The following is a 23398-nucleotide window of genomic DNA, read 5'->3' as shown; positions in this document are numbered from 1 at the left end:
GATTATAATGAAATAAATAAAACATTTAATTTAATCCATTTTACGAAATTGCTGAAGAAATTTATTTTTTGTACACCCGGTTGGAAAATCATTTCTTCATAGTTCCAACTATAAATTTTACACTAGACAACAAAATTTAATTGTTAAATGGTAAAGGTTAAATGTAAAATTGCCTATTCTTTTTGTTTCGTAATGAACTCCGAGAAAAAAGTTAAAATCAATCTCATTTATTTATATTGGTATATTGGACATTTCATGTGTATGGAAGATTTCAAAACTTTTAAATTAAAATTTTGGAACAAATTTTTAGCTTCTTGTAGGTATGTGTAGATTTTGGCGTAGATATTTTTTTTTGTCCTCGGATCAACCGATTTGAATGATTCAAAAAACATTCGATTCCTATTGATAGGACGATTCTGAGTAGTTTTTGGCCAAGGCATGTTCAGCCGTCTCAAAGATTTGGTAAAAAATTCAAAAAATGAAAATTCAGTTTTTGAGAGAACGGAGTAATTTGTGTGAAGGCAGGTCTAACGGTTTCGGAAATCCAGGAGAAAGTAGATTTTTGTTATATTTTAAAGTTACATGCCTAAGAAATTAAAACATATTTTTTTCACTCTGAAAATATGTTACCATTAGATAAATGATGTATGAATGAAATTTAAACTTAAACATTACATATAAAATTTATATATAATTATATATTCATATGTAAATATATAAGATTTATATCTTTACATATTTATATACAATTATATATTTAAACTTAAATATTATCATATATAAAAATGATTTTTAATGATTTATTTTTTAGTTTATATAAACAAGTAGAGAATTGAAATTACTTTTTGTTTTTCAAATTTTACATTTTATTAGAAGTGTATTCGACATTTATGCAATATATTAGCTGCATTAAGTAGTTGAGAGAAAGTTACAGACATGATGAAGAAACTATTTTTTTAATACCATATAATATTATCTAAATAATTATGTGTTGATGCAAATTTATTTAATTTGGTTGATACCGTAATTTAGCAATAAAAATCATTATTTTACACACCGGCCGTTTCTCTTATAAATTTTCTGATTGATGGTGCGCCAACTCTCGTGTATATCCCAGGAAAATTTGCCTGTGCACATCCTATTCCCCATGAAACAATTCCAATTTGTTTATTCTTTACGTTAATCATTGGACCACCACTATCACCTTGGCACGAATCTACTCCTCCATTGATATATCCAGCACAGATCATACTAAAATAATAATTTATATAATGTATATAAAGTCAATTTTCAGGTTTGTATTTTGAAATCATATTTTAAATATTTCATAGTTATATTCATTAATTTGCGGCCCATTTATCGAATTAAAAAAAGGCAAAAAGAAAAACATTCCATGTTGATCATACGTTTTGACATTTAATGTGTGTCATCTTCCAACCAAGGGCAAAAACAAATAACTTATAAGCTAATAATAGTTTAAAAGATATTTAAACTTGTTGACGTAATTGACATGATCTATGGATAAAATAACAAAAGAATAAGGTTGTGTGTGTGAGTAGATTATATATTGCGTAGTGACATATAGAGATGAATATTGTAAAGAATGTAATTAGAGACAATAAACGAGTAATTGGAGATGAAGTGTGTTGAAAGAGACGAATGAAGTTGACAAACTTCAATATAAAAAACATCACTAACTAATAATTTAAATCCAAAGCTAAAAGCGAGGACATAATGCCCCAAATCCAAAAAAAGCTTATCCGTTAACAATAGAAAATGAAGTCAAACATCATTTAATCTAGAGTCACTACATTTTTGGTTGTATTATAATTCTGTCAAATTTTAATTTTTCTATACTAACTTTTCATTAACCACACCATACAATTCAGGGCTTATAATTCTGCATTCATTTCTGTCTACGACTGGAACCACAGCTCCTTGTAAAGTGCCCGGAATACTACCACCTTCCTGTTACATAAATTATTTCATTATATTATTATTATTATTATTATCATTATTATTATTATTATTATTATTATTATTATTATTACTTAGGACATTCAGTAATTGTTTCGACTTTATTATATGGATTTTTGAATGGTTGACCACCTAGTGTTTGCTGACATATTTATTACATATATGCAACTATACCCACGAGAGGCGATTTTCACTTGAGGATATACTTGAGATCTATAACCTGAAGTGGAAATTTAATATCAATGTTGCCTGATGTCGGGCCTTAGGGGTAGCGGGAATCGAACCAGCGAACCCGCGAACCCGCGACTAGTTGGTGCTAGCTCACGTTCGAACCGATATCGTCACCGCTGGCTCTTATATATTATTATGATAAAAAAATTATCTACATTTCTAATTATATTTAAAATATATTGCATCGTAAATACAAATAAAACTCGCAGCGCAATGTAAAGTAAACCAATTACTAGTTGTGCATGACATAGTGCCTTAAGGAAAATTGCGGAAAATTACTTAATTTCTGCAAGCATTAAAATTTTGAACAATTTGAAAAAATTGTATTATTTTGAACAATTTGAAATTTATTTTTGAAGTGAAACTTCTTTAGGCGCGACTAGGGTGTAAATCATTTCAAATTCGTTCGTTATTCGTTCTCGATGAGATCATACGGGTCGATCGTGATTAGTCGTCGTGTATGTGAATAGAGATCTGTCGTTGTATTCGTACCGATATCAACAAGGAAATCGGCATAGATAAATAAACATTCTAAAGTTACATCATAGTACAAATATTGATTTAATAAAAAAATGCCTGAATTAAAAAAATATTTTACCCTGTTCCTTGAAAATAATAAAACAAATTAAAGAATTTTGCCGTGTACTAAACATAAGTTTATTGATTAGAAATTATTTTTACATTATTTGTAGTTTCTATAAATCTTTGAAGTAATTAAAATGGAAAATATTTCTTAGACAAAACAGATATTACAGCTGTTCAAAGAATGAGATTATATCGCCAGCGAAGAAGTAAAAAAATACAAGCAGTCAATGAATGTATATTAATTTTAATTACATGAAGTTCTTCAAACATAATTACATGATGAGTGAAGTTGCGATAACAATATTTGTTTCGGCATAGTTTAACATAATCCACTGTGTGAATAAATATTAAAGAATTTATTAATCAGCAATTACTTCATTTCTATAATGAAGGTTCATTTCTAAATGCTAATTACAATGACAAACCGATTATGTCTCATTTGAAGTATGTCTTTAATTACATTATTGTTTTTAAATATTATGCATATTTTTAATGCTATTATAAATTTATAATTTATAATTTATAATTTATAATTTGTCATTATATAAATGTGTATATTGGTTGACCCTAATAAAAGTGTGCATCACGGGTGTTACCATATTACTAATAAACATTATTCAAAATTGTTATATGATGTATTATTATTAGAAATATAAAATGTATTTATTTTTACTTAAATGCCATCTTGTACAGTAGCAAATAAGTTTTACTTCAATCGCGTGTGAACCTTACGTACACACTTTTTTTGAATATGGGAAAATGATTCACAGCTAAAACTATAAAATAAAGTATATTATTTGAGAAATTAAATCTTGCAAAGCTACAATGACCTATAATTAACTAATTCTTACTTTACGAGTAAATGATAATTAGCCTATCTGAAAATAATATTTTGTAGTAAAAAAGGCTTATTATTCTACAAATGATTAACGAGCCCTAATTTAAAAAAAAATTAAAAAATAGTTTGAAGTGTTAGGGTAAGAAGTACCCGTTGGTCTATTGAAATGTGATTTAATGCTGATGAACAGTAATGTAATTTGATGTTTTATTTTATTATCTTAAATTAAATTGCTACCGTATGGCCCCAGCCAGTGAAAATCGCAGGTGAATAAGGTAGAGGATCTTGACCTTTTTCAACCAACGATATTTTCTGAACGCCATCTGTGAAGTTAATTGGTGCTCTAAGCTTAAGAAGAGCCACATCATTATCAGTTGTCTCATAGCTGAAATTTGGATGAATAATAGCCTTTTCTAAAATATTAACGAAGCCAAAATGCCAGTCGTTATTTCCATAGTGAATTTTAAAGTTGTCGCCCAGTTCGAGATTTGCATATCTAAAACAAGCAATCAGTCGTGAACCGTGACATGATTCCCTATGTTTGCAGCATTTAAATTGTACTCAAAATTATTAGATTGTTTTGATATTTACTCTTTTACACAATGTGCTGCAGTTAGTATCCAGTTGTTATCAATAATAGAACCACCACAAAAATGACGATCATGATATTGAACTGATACCTGCCAAGGATGATCTTTTATGTTCACTGGCATTTCGCCGACAATGCGATTAGTTCCTTCTTTAGTAGTGGGATCTACATCTAAAACAATAACGAATTGCACATTATTTTGAATAAATAATAATTTATAACAAAAATAACTAACTAGTGGTGTATGGCATCGCGTCTTAAGGCAAATTGCAGGAACTTCCAGTACCAATCAAATAGATTATTGTAAATAATGTAACTTTCATTATTCTTATCTTATAGAAAGTAAATAAACAAAACATAATCAATCGGATTTAAAATGAAGAACATTATCAAATATTTCTAAGTATTAAATAAACTGAATTGCAAAAAAATTAAAATTATTTATTTGAAGCATATTTATCAAATATAAATTTAGCAAATATAAATATAAATATAAATATAAATATAAATATAAATATAAATATAAATATAAATATAAATATAAATATAAATATAAATATAAATACAAATATAAATATAAATATAAATATAAATATAAATATAAGTGATGTTTAGAACTTTAGATAGAATTAGAATTCAAATACTAATTATTTTTCAATAATTAAAGGAAAAAAGTGTGAAAACTAAAAAAAAAAATCAAATAAAGAAAAAATATTTTAAAACGGGTAGACCTGCCTTTCTTCAAAATCTAATCAGTACCCATTATTACGAATCGAAAGTTTTTTGGACCATTCAAATCGGTTGATTCGTTCTCTTAAAAACTGACATTTTAACACTTTTTGATCCATATCTCTGAAACTGCTGGACTTGTATCGTTAAAAACTAATCATTACGTCACCTCATTACTAGAAATCGAATGTTTTTTTAAATCATTCAAATCGGAAAATCCATACGAACAAAATCGTCAATGAAAAAATGTCTTCACACACATACATATATATCCATTTTTTCAGAGGTGTGCTAAAATGTTCGGAAACTTTTGAAACGTGTGGATATGCAACAATTATAATTTTAGATTTTTGGCCCATTACAATAATTTATTTTACGCGAAGTTAAAAAGTAATAAAACTAGTTAAAATTTATAGATTTTAAAATTACAATAATAAAATATCCATATACAGCGATGGTCTATCATTTAACTCGTTTCAAATTTATCTTCTTAAAACATACTTATAGATATAATTATGTATTCAATTATTATTATAAAACTTACTTTGACTTTGCGAGAGTTCGGGAAGAACGCATCCGATCAAGGCTATTATTATTTGAAGTTTCTTCATCTTAACATTGTCTGTCCGTATTTGCTACTAAATTATTATATTTTATCTAATATTTATATGTACAAAACTTATGATATGAAAAAAATTACAAAAAAACAAAACTAGGCAAAAATAATTATACGCCTACTTAAATAACAGTTTCAAAAAAACAATATAGCTTAGTTTATGAAAACAATATCTAAATTAATAATTTGAGTATATAACAATATATAATAAAATTGACACAAAAATTTTGTAGGATTGATGTGTCAAATGTGCGTAGTTTCGGATAAAAATCATGGATTTTTATACCATTTTGTTCTAAATTATAACACTTATGAAATATTGCATTTTATAGTTTATTTTATTGTTATAGTTTATTTATAACATATTTTAATGCTGCACCTTTTCTGATCGCAGGTTGGTAAACGATATGTAATAAATATAAAACAAGTTTTAATAAAATACATTGAAATATTGCTAAATACAAATAATGTTTAATTTTCAACTTTCCGTGGTGTAAGTTGTTGTAATCGCAAAGCAATTTAAAATATTTTTTTTGCATATATTTACGTTTTAAAGGTTTCTGAACAATTTGGTAAAGGGTAGCGCACAGCACAAAGGTACATTTTAACTTTGAGCAATTGAACCAAATCAATAAAATCAAACCGATTATCATTAAAATCAAACAAACAACTATATGACTACGATCAGTGAAATACCAGCTAATTCATTATTGTACAAATGTGTTTCTTTTTGCTGTTTTTCAAAAACTTTTACCTGGTTCTTTTTACCTCATAAGCGAGAAATTTGTGACGGCTAGGGGCAAACAGGTCCAATGTTCTATTTTAATATTAAAGGAATTTTACAAAATAATAGCTACATTATTCAACCAATGCTAAATATAAATTGTATGGGTGCAATTTTTACAGAGGCAACACTGAAAATAACCTAAATCTGGAGTTTTGTCAGAAATATTTATCAGCAGAGTTGTATTAACTATTTATTTTATTTATCTCTTGTTAAACTGCTTGTTTTTAACCTAATTTTCTTTTTTATTGTTTACACCTTTGTCATTGTAAAAGTTCTGTTGATCCTTTTTAGACACCCACATGCAAGCTTTTTTAGAGGTTATATTACAAAAAACTGTTGAATCTAATAACTTAAAATTATCATTACATGTTATAAAACAAATAAATAACGTATACCTCAAAAATTATATTAAGGTCTCATAAACTAAACAACAATGCTCACAATCAATAAAAAAAAATACTAATGTTATGAATTTTCAAACATTGCCGTTTATTTCTTGATAGCCACGTCGTACCACGGTGATTCATAATTTCCCACTGATATTGATGGTGGCAAGCATTTTGTATTATCATTACAAGTTATAGGCTTGATTAAGGAACGATTTTCTTTAATATCATAATATAGTTACTGACATATATATATATATATATATATATATATATATATATATATATATAAGCTTTATTTAATAGCATCTGAAATAATTAGGCGCAATGTAAATTTATTTAATTTAGTACAAAAACATTATTTACACCCCAGACACTTCTTTTATAAATTCTCTGATTGCTGGTGCGCCAACTCTCGTATATATCCCAGGAGCATTAGAATCTGCGCATCCTATTCCCCATGAAACAATTCCTATTTGTTTTTTCCTAGCATTAACCATTGGACCACCACTATCACCTTGGCACGAATCGACTCCTCCTTTGACAAATCCAGCACAGATCATACTAAAAAATAAATTACATAAAGTATATATATATATATATATATATAGTTATTTTCCATGTGATTAGATCTGGTATTTCATAGGTTATACCCATTAATTTGCAGTCCATTTGTCGAATTCAAAAAAAGAGAAAAGAAAAACGTTCTATGTTGATCACACGTTTTGACATATGATATATGGGTCATTATTTAATCAACCCAACCAATAAAAAACAAAAACTTAAATACTGATATAGTTTTTTGTTAAACTTGATATAGTTTGAACTTTAACACTTTGGGGACGGCTGTCCACCTGAGTGGACAAACATACTCTTTCAGGCACAGGCTATTTTATAAACAATGACTCAGTTTGAATCGAAACGTTGAATAAATCACATATGGCAGTGATAAACAGTGTTATATTTTGAAAATAATTTTAATTTATTTTAGTAAAATTTTTAGCCATTTTCTTTGCTATATAGTCTTTTTTTAAATATTAAAAATGACCGAGCGGCGAAATATGGCAAAATGACTGGTAAATTTTGTGAATTAAGCAGTAGTGAAGATGAGTTCCAAATAGACAATCATACAGACAAATTTTATGAAACTGCTATTTGCACCGACGATAGTGATGAATGTGATGATGTTATTATCTAACCAACAAAAAGAAGAATAAGTTCGACAAATTAAATGAAGATCGGAAAGGCATTAGCGAATGTGCCGATTCTCCTTCAATAATCGAGTTTTACCCCGACTACAAATGCCAAGCCATATAAGACATCCAATAGGTTATTTTGCCCTATATTTTACAAATGAATTATTAGACAATATAATAGAAAAAACAAACTATTATAGCAACAAAAAAATGAACAAATATACTGACTAATCAGTGGCATATTCTAAATACGATAGAAAAAAAAGTGATTGTATTGTCTGTTCTGACAGAAAAGCACTAGCAGGAAGGCGGCGAACAACATTTTATTGTAAAACATGTCAAAATCAACCAGCTATGCATTTTGGAAATTGCTTCGAACCTCATCATTCTTTTAAAAATGATCCAAAATAAATTAATATTATAAATGTATGTCCTTCAACGACCATAAATTTTTATCAAACAAATTGCGTAACATACACAATGAGATCGAGTTTTGAGATTGTTGTGAAATCGGTGCCGTCCCGAAAGTGTTAATAAGAAAATCAACACTAACTAATAATTCCAATCCAAAGCTAAGAAAAAGATCATAATGCCTCACAGGCAAAAAATGCTTAGTCCAGTCATTATAGTAAATTCACCTCGAAATTCGAGATACCCAGCTGTAAATCTCTAAATATTTGTATATTGACACCCATAAGTTGTCTCAAAACCTACATATGGTATCTACATCCTACCATATGTAGGTTTTGAGACAACTTTAGGGTGTCTATATACAAGTATTTACAGACTTACAGCTGGGTATTTCGAATTCCGAGTATCTTACTTAATCTTAAGCTTAAATGACTGGACTAGAAGTCAATCATCATTTAATGTGAAGTCACTTCATTTACTATTGTATTATAATTTTGTCAAGTTTAATATATTTATATACTAACCGTTGATTAACCGCATCATACAATTCAGAGTTCATAATTCTGCATTCATTTCTGTTTACGATTGGGACCACAGCTCCTTGTAAAATTTGCGAAATACTAGTATCACCTTCCTGTTACATAAATTATTTTATTATATTTTACTTACATTTCTAATTATATTTAAAAATGTAAACGATTGGAACCACAGCGCAATGTAAACTAAACCAATGACTGGCAACATGGCAACATTCTTTATGGAAAATTGCTGGTACTTCCTGTATCGTAATCTCAAATTTTTAAAAGCTTTAAAATTTTAGAAAAATTAGATATGCAATTTTCGCAAATTTTCAAAAAAAAAAACAAATTTTTAAATAAATTGATTCATAGTGTCGAAATTGCCGATAAAATTTGTTTGAACTATATAAGTGAACTTAAGCATTATAAATCTCGATTTGGAACGCAAATAATGAATCAAATTGATCAAAGAAAAAAAACTTATGTAACAAAAATCTCTATAATTTATCTGATAATTTGATGTGTATATATCTAATGATCATTTTTGATCTCTAAATAACATTTTTTATCTAGAGCTCCTAATCCGCTGACCTGCCACTATAAAAATTTCATCAATTTTTTATTCCGTCAATGAAAGTGAAATGCTTTTTGAAGCATAATTATTGCTTCGTTCGTTCTTTCTCTCAAAAACTGAATTATTAGTTATTCTGCATATTACAAGTTATCGGTAAATGTTTCACAGCTAAAATTATAAAATAAAATATATAACTCGAGAAAATAAATTACAATGTCTTTTTAACCAATACTTTCATTTACGAAAAAATGATAATTACTAGATTTTAAAATAATGTTTTGTAGTAAAAAGGTTTGTTATTCTACAAATTAGACTAACCGCTAATATGACCTACGAGCACTTCGTTGGATATAGTTATTGGTATTTTTAATAAAAACATATATTAATAGTGAATAGTAGTGTTAGGGTGAGAAAAACCCGATGATTTATCGAATTATAAAATCAATACAATATTGTAATTTGATATTGTTTTTTGTTGGGTCAAAATCAAAATATCATGTTAGTTTTAAGTTTATTATATGAAATAAAATTGTTACCATTGTATGGCCCCAGCCAGTGATCATCGCAGGTGAATAAGGTACAGGATCTTGACCTTTTTCGACCAGCGACACTTTATGAACGCCATTTGTGAAGGTAATTGGAGAGTGCAGCTTCAGAAGGGCCACATCACTATCAAATGTCACTGGGTTGTAATTTGGATGAATAATAGCCTTTTCTACAATACTAACGAAACCAAAGTGCCAGTCGTTATTTCCATAGTGAATTTTAAGGCTGTCGCCCAGTTCGAGATTTTCATATCTAAAACAAGCAATCAGTGGCAAACCGTGACATGATTCCCTATGTTTGCAGCATTTAAATTGTACTCAAAATTATTAGATTGTTTTGATATTTACTGTTTTACACAATGTGCTGCAGTTAGTATCCAGATGTGATCGATGATAGAACCACCACAAAAATGGCGACCATCATATTGAACTGATACCTGCCAAGGATGATCTTTTATATCCACTGGCATTCCACCGACGATGCGATCATGTCCTTCTTTAGTAGTCGGTACATCTAAAATAACATAGCATTAGAGTTTTTTTCTGAATTGCACATGAGTCCGAATGAGTAATAATTTTTAATAATTTTTAACAAAAATAACTAAAAAGTAATAACACTAAAAAGTTTAAAATTTTAGATATTAAAATTACAAAAAAAATATAATATATAATTTATTTTCTTGGAAAATCAATTTCGAAACATGCTTATAGTTATAATTATGTATTCAGTTATTATTATAAAACTTACTATGACTTTGCGAGAGTTCGAGAAGAACGCATCCGATCAAGGCTATTATAATTTGAAGTTTCTTCATCTTAACATTACCAGTCCGTATATATACAACTAAATTATTCAGATTTTACCTTATATTTATATGTACAAAACTAATGACATATAAAAAAAAATACGCAAAACAATAAAACTAGGCAAAAATAATTATACGCTTATTTAAATAACAGTTTCCAATCAACTGCTACACAAAATGGCGCAAGCAAATAAAATATGATTTGATAAAAAAAATATTATAGCTCAGTTTACGTTTATGAAAGCAAAGTCCAAATTAATAATTTGAGTATATAACAATATATATAATAAAATTAACACAAAAATTATGTGATTTGATCTATCAAATGTGCGTAGTTTTGGATAAAAATAATCGATTTTTGTACCACATTGTTTTAATATATATCACATGCTTGTTATTGTATATTATTAAAATATTTTGGTGCTGTGCCTTATCTAACGGCAGTTTGGAAAATGATATTTAGAAGCTATAAAACATGTTTTAATAAAATACATTAAAATATTGCTAAACACAAAATAATGTTTAATTTTCAACTTCCCGTAGTGTAAGTTTTTGCAACCGCAAAAAATATAAAATGAAAATTTTAGCATATCTTTAGGTTTCAAAGGTTTCTGAACATTTTGGTATAGGGCAGGGCGGGGCACAATTTGATTTTGACCAATTATATTTTAAAACAATTATATCAAACAAATAATACATTTCAAACAAACAATTATCTGACTATGTTCAGTAAAATACCAGCTAGTTCATCATTGTACAAATGTGTTTTTGTTGCTATTTTTTCAAAAATTTGTTACCTGATTTTTTACCTCATAGGCATGGTAAATTGAGACGGCTAGAGGGCAAACAAGTTCAATGTTCTATTTTATTGTTAAAAAGATTTTACAAAATAATAGCTACAATATTCAACCAATGCTACATATAAATTTTATGGGTGGAATATTTACAGTAGTAATTCTGAACATGACCTTAATCTGAAATTTTGTTATTAGAAATATTCGTCAGCATTCATCATTCGAATAACTATTAATTTAATTTATCTCTTGTTAAACTGCTTATGTTTAACCTAATTTACTTTTTTATTCACTATTCTTGGGCCAGAAACATATATATATATATATATATATATATATATATATATATATATATATATATATGATTTAGTAGTTAATTTTGATGTTGAAATATATGAGTGAGTTCTTGAGGGCGATACATCAAACAGTTTGATGTATCGCCCTCAAGAACTCACTCATATATATATATATATATATATATATATATATATAAAAAATGTCGATAAAATACTTCGAGTATAGTTAATTAGTCATTACTGGATTTGACAACTACTGGGTTGCCATCTATTCAAAAAATACGTATGATAAAAGTCAAAACTAGTCGGGCGCATGGCATCGTGCCTCAAGGCAAATTGCTGGTACTTCTCGTACCAAAATTTTTTTTTAAAAGATTAACATTTTTGAAAAAAAATTACCCTGAAAAAATTAGATTTTTGAGAAACTATAAATTTTTGACAAAAAATTACTTTCTTTAACTTCCTGAAGGAGAAGTTTGTTTTCATAAAAAAATCCGATTCGCTAATTTTATGTTTTCTCGACGTTTCAAGCCATTCTGAATCGAATGAGACCAAATTTGGAAAAAATATGTGTGTGAGTGCGTGTGCACTAACAGATTTTTTGCCGTAAATCGCCGTTTTCTCAAAAACGGCTGGACCAATTTCAAAAATTTAAAAACCATTCAATGTATCTCGATGAGGACTATTGTTTGTCAATTTTGTGCGACGATCGGCCAAGCCGTTTCTTCGTAAATAGCAGAGAAGTGAAAAGTTTTTCGTCCACAATTTAGCCCGCAATTCTGAATCGATTTTGAAAATTCAAAAATCGTTCGGAAGATATTGGTTGGGAATCGATCTGATTAGTTTTCGGTAGAGATCGGCCGGGCCGTTTTCTTGTAATAAAGTTTTTTTAAAAAAAAATTCGACGACTTTTATGATTATTTTTTTGACGGTAGATACCATAGTCTTCTAGATCACACTAAAATATTACGGCCCTACGACAACTGGTTCAGCTTTAAAAATTTGTCAAAGTTTGCAAAAATTTATATCGTTTTTTCGGCATTTGTCAAAATTGGACCTTTGATCGACGTTTTCTCAAAAACGCCTGGACCGATTTTAGAAATTTAAAAGCCATTTGATGTATTTCGGTGAGGACTATCGTTTTTCAGTGTGACGATCTGCCAAGCCGTTTCTTTGCAATTTGAAAAAAAAGTGTTAAACTTTTCGTCCACATTTAAGCTCATCCTAACGAACCGATTTTAAAAAATCAAAAACTGTTCGAAAGATATTAGTTTGGAATGGCACTGATTAGTTTTAGGTAAAAATCTACCAAGCCGTTTTCTTGTAATTAACTGTTGAAAAAAAAATTTAAACCGATTTTTATGGATTTTTTTAGCGATATATACTATGGTCTTATTAAACTTACTGAAAAATTACGGCCTTACGACAAATAGTTTGATTTTAAAAATTTATCAAAATTTGAGAAAATGAGTAGTTCTTTTGACATTTGTTAAAATTAAAATTAGACTATTTACTTGGTATAATGATAGAGTACTTGGTCTTGAACTTTAAATATAATAATTGATGATTTTTGAAAAGTTGCTTCTTAAAAATGCTCCGTGTTAACGTGTTCGTTCGTTTTCAATTATGTGTAATAAATCTACTCATAAATTAATTTATATTTTATTGATTAAGTCGATTATTTACACATATCGGGAAGTTCATGTAACTTTCCTCAAGGCTAAATACCAAACCAACTTGTTTGAAAAGAGATTTATTGAATAAAAATTTATTTCGAAATGTTTTGGAAACTCTGAACTTTTTTTCAAAGCAATCGTACTGCTTTAACTGCATAGAGACAAAATGTCGTCGACAAAAATTTGTATCCGCACACACACACACATACATCCATTTTTTCTGAGGTATGCGAAAATATTCAGAAACCTTTGAAACGTAAAACTATATAAAAAATTTTATTTTCAATTTTTTTGCGATTACTATAACCCGCCCTACGGGAGATTAACAATTACTCAATGTCCTAAATGAGACAGATTGTAATTGAACTAGTTGGTTTGGTATTTAGCCTTGAGGCAAGTTACATGAACTTCCCGAAATGTGTAAATAATCGATTTAATCAAAAAAAAATGTGTAAATAATATACTTCATTAATCCTACTTAAAAAAAAAACGATAATAATTTTAGCAAACTTTGACGAATTTTTAAAATTAAACTACTTTTCGTTAGGCCGTAATATTACAGTAAGTTCTATAAGACCATGATGTATATCGCCAAAAAAATTTCCATGAAAATCGGCTTAAATTTTTTTTTCAACAGTTAATTACAAGAAAACGGCTCGGTAGATTTTCACCTAAAATTAATCAGTACCATTCCCAACTAATATCTTTCGAACAATTTTTGATTTTTTGAAATCGGTTCGGTAGGATGAGCTTAAATGTCAACGAAAATTTAACACTTTTTTTCAACAGTTAATTACAAGAAAACGGCTCGGTAGATTTTCACCTAAAATTAATCAGTATCATTCCCAACTAATATCTTTCGAACAGTTTTTGATATTTTAAAATCGGTTCGATAGGATGAGCTTAAATGTCGACGAAAATTTAACACTTTTTTTCAACAGTTAATTACAAGAAAACGGCTCGGTAGATTTTCACCTAAAATTAATCAGTACCATTCCCAACTAATATCTTTCGAACAGTTTTTGATATTTTAAAATCGGTTCGGTAGGATGAGCTTAAATGTCGACGAAAATTTAACACTTTTTTTCAACAGTTTATTACAAGAAAACGGCTCGGTAGATTTTCACCTGAAATTAATCAGTACCATTCCCAACTAATATCTTTCGAACAGTTTTTAATATTTTAAAATCGGTTCGGTAGGATGAGCTTAAATGTCGACGAAAATTTAACACTTTTTTTCAACAGTTAATTACAAGAAAACAGCTCGGTAGATTTTCACCTAAAATTAATCAGTACCATTCCCAACTAATATCTTTCGAACAGTTTTTGATTTTTTAAAATCGTTCGGTAGGATGAGCTTAAATGTGGACGAAAAGTTTTTTTCAAATTACAAAGAAACGGCTTGGCAGATCGTTGCACAAAACTGACAAACGATAGTCCTCACCGAAGTACATCAAATGGCTTTTAAATTTCCAAAATCGGTTCAGGCGTTTTTGAGAAAACGTCGATCAAAAGTTTAATTTTGACAAATGCCAAAAAGACCATACTGATTTTTGCAAACTTTGACGAATTTTTAAAGCTGAACCAGTTGTCGTAGGGCCGTAATATTTTAGTATGATCTAGAAGACTACGGTATCTATCGTCAAAAAATAATCATAAAAATCGTCGAAATTGTTTTTTTAAAAACTTTATTACAAGAAAACGGCCCGGCCGATCTCTACCAAAAACTAATCAGCACGATTCCCAACCAATATCTTTCGAACGGTTTTTGAATTTTCAAAATCGATTCAGAATTGCGGGCTAAAACGTAGACGAAAAATTTTTCACTTTTCTGCCATTTATGAAGAAACGGCTTGGCCGATCGTCGCACAAATTTTTGAAATCGGTCCAGCCGTTTTCGAGAAAACGTCGATTTACGGCAAAAAATCTGTTCACATACACACACACACACACACACACACACACACATACTTTTTCCAAATTTGGTCTCATTCGATTCAGAATGGCTTGAAACGTCGAGAAAACATAAAATTAGCGAATCGGGTTTTTTGATGAAAACATAAACTTCTCCTTCGGGAAGTTAAAAATAAATGAAAAAACGCTATTTTTATTGTCTTTACCTTTGCCAGAGTGAATGTTCCGTTGATATTTTTTAGCCACCCACATTTTCAGAAGTTATATATAAAAAAAGTTGAACCAAACTTAAAATTAACATTACATCTTATAAAACAATTAAATAACGTATACCTTAAAAATTATATTAAGGTCTCATAAACTAAGCAACAGTGCTCACAGCCAAATACAATAATCCCTAACTTTACTGGTTTTTGAGATATCGGTAGTGGTCTTTTTACTCGTGGACCTTTAAGGCCAGCTCTATCCTACATATATTTCATTAATATAACATGAAAAGCAAAAAGCAATGATATGAAATATTTTGTTATGCTATATAAATTATATGTATATATTATACTTATATATAGTTTGCATACAAAAAAACTTCTGATATATGGACCTATCTATGTTATACTATCTATGTTAAGCCACAATAGCTTATACGCGATTGTGGCTTAACGTAGATAGTGTGGAGTTATGCATACATATTGCATATATTATTATATTATTACAAGCAATATAAAACCATATTTTATTGGATTGTATAATAAAATGCAACAATTCGAAGCTTAAACAAAATAAAAAACAACTTTGATCTTTAATATTTAACTTAAGATACTCCTTGTTGTAAATTTTGTTAATCCCAAATTTTCGTTAAATAGTTTTGGAGATACAACTTCTTCGATTTTTGGAAATAATATCGCAACATCCATCTGTAAACTTATTTTGTCATCAATGCATTAAAACTTAATTTTTTCATAGACGTTGAAATCAGCAATAGAGAATCGTATGTTGATGGAGAATTAATTAGCGGTATATCTGATAATGATGATTTACTTATGATGCTATATATTTATTTTGATGATTTAAATGAATTTTGAGCATAATTTGTATTTTTATATTATGCAATTTGCATCTAAGCTGTAAGTTTTGTCGTTTGTCTGTTTTCAAAAACCGGTTTTAAAACCCGGTTTTTTGGCGAAAATTATGGAATTCGAAAACCGTTTTTTTAATGAAAAAAGTCTGTTTTCACTGTATAAATAAAAAATGACAAATATAGCCAAATATAAAAGATAGATGAAAGCATTTTGATTCTTGAAATCATATCGGTACAATAGCATTTGATATTTTATCAGTCTGTGATGGTTCCCAGAAAGGTTTTGTATATATTAATTTAGATTTTTATACCAATGTATATATTAATTTAAATCAGTTTGTCTTACTTAAACTTAAAAAAGAGTTTTAAACCCTTGAAGCCATAAATTAAATAACAAAACATTTAGAATTATTATATCAGGCTTTAAAAACAATTAAGCATAATTTGGTCGCAAGTATGAGAATATTTTCTATTTCAGGAAATTTTGTGAGTAAACAAAGGACACATCTAAGTAGCAATTCGATAGACGTTCTCAGTTTTTTTTAAATCATATTTATTAAACAAAAAAACAATTAGAATGTTTAAAATTAATTAATTAAAATTGCTCTGAACATGCAATACCCGAGTTTACCTTAATTGTTTTTAAAACTAAAATTGATATCAACATGCATCTAATATTTTTTATTTTTCTTTTAATTTAATGAATTTTTGTTATTTATTAATGTCTTATTTTCATTTATTCGAAAACTTTCCTTTTACTATCATAAAAATATTTTCATTCTTATATGTGAATTCCTATGCATGAATAACTAATAATTATTCTCAAAGTTATTTAATCAAGATAAACTATTATTTTTTAGTTCTACTAATTAAAATGAAAATAATTTTATTTACTATCTATAAAATTGAACAATAAATAAATTCAGTCAAATACTGCTCTAAATTACACTAAATTTGCGGATAAATTACAGAATATTCGAGCAAAAATTTATTTTCTATATAAAATTTGAAAACCGGTTAAAACCGGTTTTTTAGCTAAATTAAAATTCGAAAACCGGTTTTCTTAAATGTCGGTTTTTGTATAAACCCTAGTTTTCACCTAATGCATATTACTCGTCTTCCCGCCATAGCATTTTTGCCATCGTCACATGCTGGAGGTTCCGAGTTCGAATCTCCGGCAAGAATTTGAAAAAATATTAACTAGTAACTAGTATTGTGAATTGTAATAAAAAGATATGTATGTAAAATCAAAATGTATAAAAATTGGAGAATTAGAATTAAAAATGAATTGAAGTAAGAAGAATTTAGAAGAAGAAATGAGAAGTATAGAAGAAGAATAAATATGTGGTTAGAAGATGAAATGAGAAGATAGTAAAGAAGAATGAAGATAAGTTAAGAAGTATAGAAGAATAGGATTATATGAAGAAGATAGTATAAAAATTGAAGATTGTATAGGATATATGATTGTATAGAATAATGTAGGTGGCTAAATGCTCGAGTAAGCGAGGCCAATAAAAATAAAATTAAAAAAAAAATAAAAAAAATTGCTGTACCTGCCTTTGCCAAAAACGAATCAACAATTTTAATAAAAATTGAATGTTCTGAACTTGATAATTGTATTATATGTATATATATATATATATATATATATATATATTCAAGCTTTGCTTAATATTATCTGAAATAATTATGCGCAAAAAATAATCATTATTTTACACGCCAGCCACTTCTCTTATAAATCTTCTGATTGATGGTGCGCCAACTCTCGTATATATCGTAGGTGCATTTGCCTCTGCAGTTCCTGTTCCACATGAAACAATTCCTATTTGTTTATTCTTTGCATTAACCATTGGACCACCACTATCACCGAAGCTCGAATCGATTCCTCCCTTAATGTATCCAGCACAGATCATACTGAAATAATAAATCGTATAAAGTTCCTAAAGTCATTTTGCAATGATTAGATATGGCTTTGAATTTCAAAATCCAATTTCAAATATTTTATAGTTCATTTTCGATTGTATTATAATTCTATCGAATTTTACTATTTATATACTAACTTTTGATTTACCCCAGCATACGATTCAGAGTTCATAACTCTGCATTCATTTCTATTTACGATTGGAACTACACCTCCTTGTAAAGTTTGCGAACTACTAATATCACCTTCCTGTTACATAAATTATTTTATTATATTATATGTTATATAATGAAATATTTTACTTATTTCCTTATTATCTTTAATATATATTTATATCGTAAATGTAAACAAACCCCACAGCGCAATGTAAACAAAACCAATGACATGGCATTGTTCTTTGGCAAATTGCTGGCACTTTCCGTACCGTAATTTCAAATTTTATAAGCTTTAAAACTTTGAAACAAAAACAGAATTTTGTGCGATTTTTGAAAACTTTAAAAAAAAACGACTATTTTGAAAAAATTGAATTATTTTGAACTATTTGAAATAAAAAAAAAAGATTTTTCAATCAAATACTTTGATAATGAGACTCGACTTTATTGAAAATTGAAACCCCTTGAAGTCGGTTGATCCATAGCATCGAAAATGTCGAGGAAATTTGTTTGAACTATCAAAGTAAACTATAAACATTATAAATTCTGGTGTGGAACGCCAGGAAAATATCTATAAAAAAAGTGAAAATTTTATGTGTATATGTCTAATGATCATTTTTAACTGCTAAATAACATTTTTTGAATTGAATGTTTTTTAAGTAATCCAAGCACAAAATCTTGAAGGAAAAATTGTATCCACACACAACACACATATACTTTTTTTTTCTAAGTATGCCAAAATGTTCATGAACTTTGAAACGGGAAGTTGATTATACTAATGATTTGAGAAGAAATTATGAAAGTGTGACTTCATAAATTATTGATGCAACGTCAATAGATACCTAGTACTACTGCTTTATTTTTTTTTAACACTGCTTATTTTAGAACGATGTTATTTCATATAAACTTCACTTTCTTTTAATCTGGTCGAAATATTTTGACTTTTATATCGAGAGAATTACAGTTTTTAATAAACAGTAAAAATTATTGTTATTTATTAATTATGCTAATTACTTTTCTATTATTCTACTCATTATAAATTATAGGCAAATATTTTACAGCTGAAATTATAAAATAAAGTATATTATTCGAGAATAACTTGTCTTATAATTAACCAATTTTTACTTTTGGAGCAAATGATAATCAGCAGATCTGAAAATAATATTTTGTAGTAAAAAGGGTTTATTATTCTACAAATTAAACTAATCGCTAATAATAACTGCGAGCATTCTGTTTTGTGATCAACAAACTCTAATTTAAAGTGTAATTAAAAAAGATAGTTTAGAGGTTTTTAATAAAAAATATATTGATAGTAAAAGGTAGTGGGGTGAGAAAAACCCGATGGTTTATTAAAACTTAACAACTAATAACAACAATATTATGATTAATTTTTTTTTCAGATCGGCGCCAGATATGATATTTTGCCTTAAGGAAAATTACATGAACTTCCCAATATGTGTAAATAATAGACTTAATCAATAATAAATAAATAAATTTATGAGTGATTTGAAAGTATTCCCAGTGGATTTATTACACGTTACTAAAAATCGAACACGTGTCTAACACAACTTGGAGTATTTTCGAAAAGCTAATTATCAAAATTCAATAAATTTTTATAATTGAACTATAATGTTTCAGTATGTTTACTACGACCAGGTACTCTATCGCCATAGCAAATAAAACGGTTAATATTAACAAATATCAAAAAAACTATACTTACTTTTTCAAACTTTGATAAATTTTTAGTTTAGTTAAACTATAGTTTAGCATATAGTAGAGCCATAATATTTCTATAATTCATAATATTCATATTCAAAAATAGTTTTGTAGAAATCGATGATTTTTTTCCAACAGTTAATTACAGAAAAACGATACGGTCTATCTTCTAATCAGCACGTTTCCAATCAATATCTTTTGGTCGGTTTTTGAATTTTTAAAATTGATTCAAGATAGTGAGCTATAAACGTGGACAAAAATGCTTACACTTTTTTTGCTAATTACAAATAAACGGCTTGGCCGATCGTCGCGCAAAACTGATAAGTTCCCATCGAGATATATCGAATGGACATTAAAATTTTGAAATCGGTTCAGCCGTTTTCGAGAAATCGTCGAAAAAAAATCAAAAATCTGCTCGCATACATACACACACACAAATACTTATTCCAAATTTTGACTCATTCGATTCAGAATAGCTTTAAACGTCGAGAAAACATAAAATTAGCGAATTGTTTTTTATGAAAATATAAATTTCTTTTTCGCTAAGTTAAAAATATCATTTTGGGTTCAAGTTTATTATCCCAAATTAAATTGTTACCGTTGAAGCACCCCATCCAGTAATAATCGCAAGTGAATAAGGTGCAGGATCTTGACCTTTTTCGACCAACGATACTTTCTGAACGCCATTTGTGAAGGTAATTGGAGAGTGCAGCTTCAGAAGGGCCACATCACTATCAACTGTCACTTGGTTGTAATTTGGATGAATAATAGCCTTTTCTACAATATTAACGAAGCCAAGTTGCCAGTCGTTATTTCCATAATGAATTTTAAGGTGGTCGCCAAGTTCGATATTTTCAAATCTAAAACAAGCAACAAGTGATAAAGGGTGACATGAAAAATCTCAAAATTTGTTAGTTTTTGATACTTACATGTCCATACAATGCGCTGCAGTTAGTATCCAGCTTTTATCGATGATAGAACCACCACAAAAATGACGATCATCATATTGAACTGATACCTGCCAAGGAAATCTTTTTATATCCACTGGCATTCCACCAATGATGCGATTATTTTCTTCTTTAGTAGTGGAACCAACATCTAAAATAATATCGAATTACAAACTGTCTTCTGATTTGCATATGACTCTGAATAAATAATAATTTTTATCAAAAATAACACTAACTAGTTAAATTCTCTTAGAATATATTGATGATAAAAATACAAAGAAAATATATACATATACAGTGTTGGGTTATCAATTATTTCTTCATAAATTTATCTTCTTGAAATATACATATAGTTATAATTACATATTCAATTATTATTATAAAACTTACTTTGACTTTGCGAGAATTCAGAATGAAGGCATCCGATCAACGCTATTATTATTTGAAGTTTCTTCATCTTAATATTACCTGTCCGGATATACAACCAAATTATTTAGACTTGACTTTATATTCAAATGTATAAACATTATGATATAAGAGAAAACTATGAACAAAACAATAAAAGTTTGATACTCTAAAACTAGGCAATATTAATTATACGCCTATTTAAATAACAGTTTTCAATCAACTGCTACACATAATGCTGCACTAAAGCAATTAAAATATGATTTGATACAAAAAAAAAAAATATAGCTCAGTTTATGTTTATGAAAACAATATCTAAATTAATAATTCAAGAATAATATATAATGAAATTGACAAAAATTTTGTAGGATTGTTTTATCAAATTGCTTTAAAATTATTTTTTTATTAGTTTAATTAAGAAGGATATTTTCGAGTATATCATTTTGTTTTGAATTGCAACACTTATAAAAAATATATGTCATAGTGATGTTTTAAAATGTTTTATTGTTGTAACTATCTAATCGCATATTGCGTAATTATATCTAATAATTATAAAACTAGTTTTAATAAAATACATTAACTAGTTGGTATTGGTATTTAGCCTTGAGGCAAGTTACATGAACTTCCCGATATGTGTTAATAATCGACGTAATCAATAATAAACAAATTAAATTATGAGTGATTAGAAGTATTCCGAGAGGATTTATTACACATAATTGAAAACGAACGAACATGTTAACTCGGAGTATTTTCTAAAAGCAAATTTTCACAAATCAATAATTTTTATAATTGAACCAATTTTCGTAGGACGTTAATGGTTTAGTATGTTCATTAAGACGAAGTAATCTATCATTATACCAAGTAAATCATCTAATTTTAATTTTAACAAACGTCAACAAAACTACTCATTTTCTCAAATTTTGATGAATTTTTAAAATTAAATTACTTGTCGTAAGGCCGCAATATTTCAGTAAGTTCTGTAAGACCATAATATACATCGCCAAAGAAAGTTCCATAAAAATTGGATTAATTTTTTTTTCAACAGTTAATTACAAGAAAACGGCGCCGTAGATTTTCACCTAAAACTAATCAGTATTATTTCCAACTAATATCTTTCGAATAGTTTTTGATTTTTTAAAATCGATTCGGTAGAATGAGCTTAAATGTGGACGAAAAGTTTAACACTTCTTTTCAAATTACAAAGAAACGGCTCGGCAAATCGTCTCTTAAAGCTGACAAACTATAGTGTTCTTTGAGATACATCGAATGGCTTTTAAATTTCTGAAATCGGTTCAGGCGTTTTTGAGCAAACGTCGATCAAAGGTCTAATTTTGACAAATGTCAAAAGAACGATACTAATTTTTGCAAACTTTGATGAATTTTTAAAGCTAAACGAGTTGTCGTAGGGCTGTAATATTTTAGTATCTGCCGCCAAAAAAAATAACAAGAAAAATAGTCGTTTTTTTTTTTAAAAAAACTTTAATACAAGAAAACGGCCCGGCCTATCTTTACCAAAAACTAATCAGCACGATTCCCAACCAATATCTTTCGAACGGTTTTTGAGTTTTCAAAATCGATTAAGAATTGCGGGCTAAAACGTGGACAAATTTTTTTTCACTTTTCTTCGAGTTACAAAGAAATGGCTCGGCCAATCTTCACACATCGAATGGCTTTTAAATTTTTGAAATCGGTCTAGTCGTTTTTGAGAAAA

At 28.1% G+C, this 23398-nt stretch overlaps 1 protein-coding gene across 1 annotated transcript; it reads right to left on the bottom strand.

Moving 5' to 3' along the window:
• Nucleotides 1-1049: 1049 nt before the first annotated feature.
• Nucleotides 1050-21739, bottom strand: LOC113388243 (transmembrane protease serine 9-like). Its single transcript, XM_026625642.1, has 15 exons — nt 21673-21739; nt 21265-21433; nt 20934-21195; nt 18607-18716; nt 18267-18460; nt 10731-10826; nt 10331-10496; nt 9974-10235; nt 8870-8979; nt 7107-7302; nt 5494-5584; nt 4223-4391; nt 3869-4016; nt 1862-1968; nt 1050-1251 (listed from the first exon to the last, which is right to left on the bottom strand). Exons 1-15 carry the CDS (start codon nt 21737-21739, stop codon nt 1050-1052), a joined length of 2349 nt encoding a protein of 782 aa, XP_026481427.1.
• Nucleotides 21740-23398: the final 1659 nt, after the last annotated feature.

The sequence above is a fragment of the Ctenocephalides felis genome, unplaced genomic scaffold (assembly GCF_003426905.1).
Source record: "Ctenocephalides felis isolate EL2017-DRISC unplaced genomic scaffold, ASM342690v1 CF-g0.4_SCAFFOLD_03572, whole genome shotgun sequence".
Lineage (NCBI taxonomy): Eukaryota > Metazoa > Arthropoda > Insecta > Siphonaptera > Pulicidae > Ctenocephalides > Ctenocephalides felis.
This window is presented reverse-complemented; position numbering and strand designations above follow the sequence as displayed.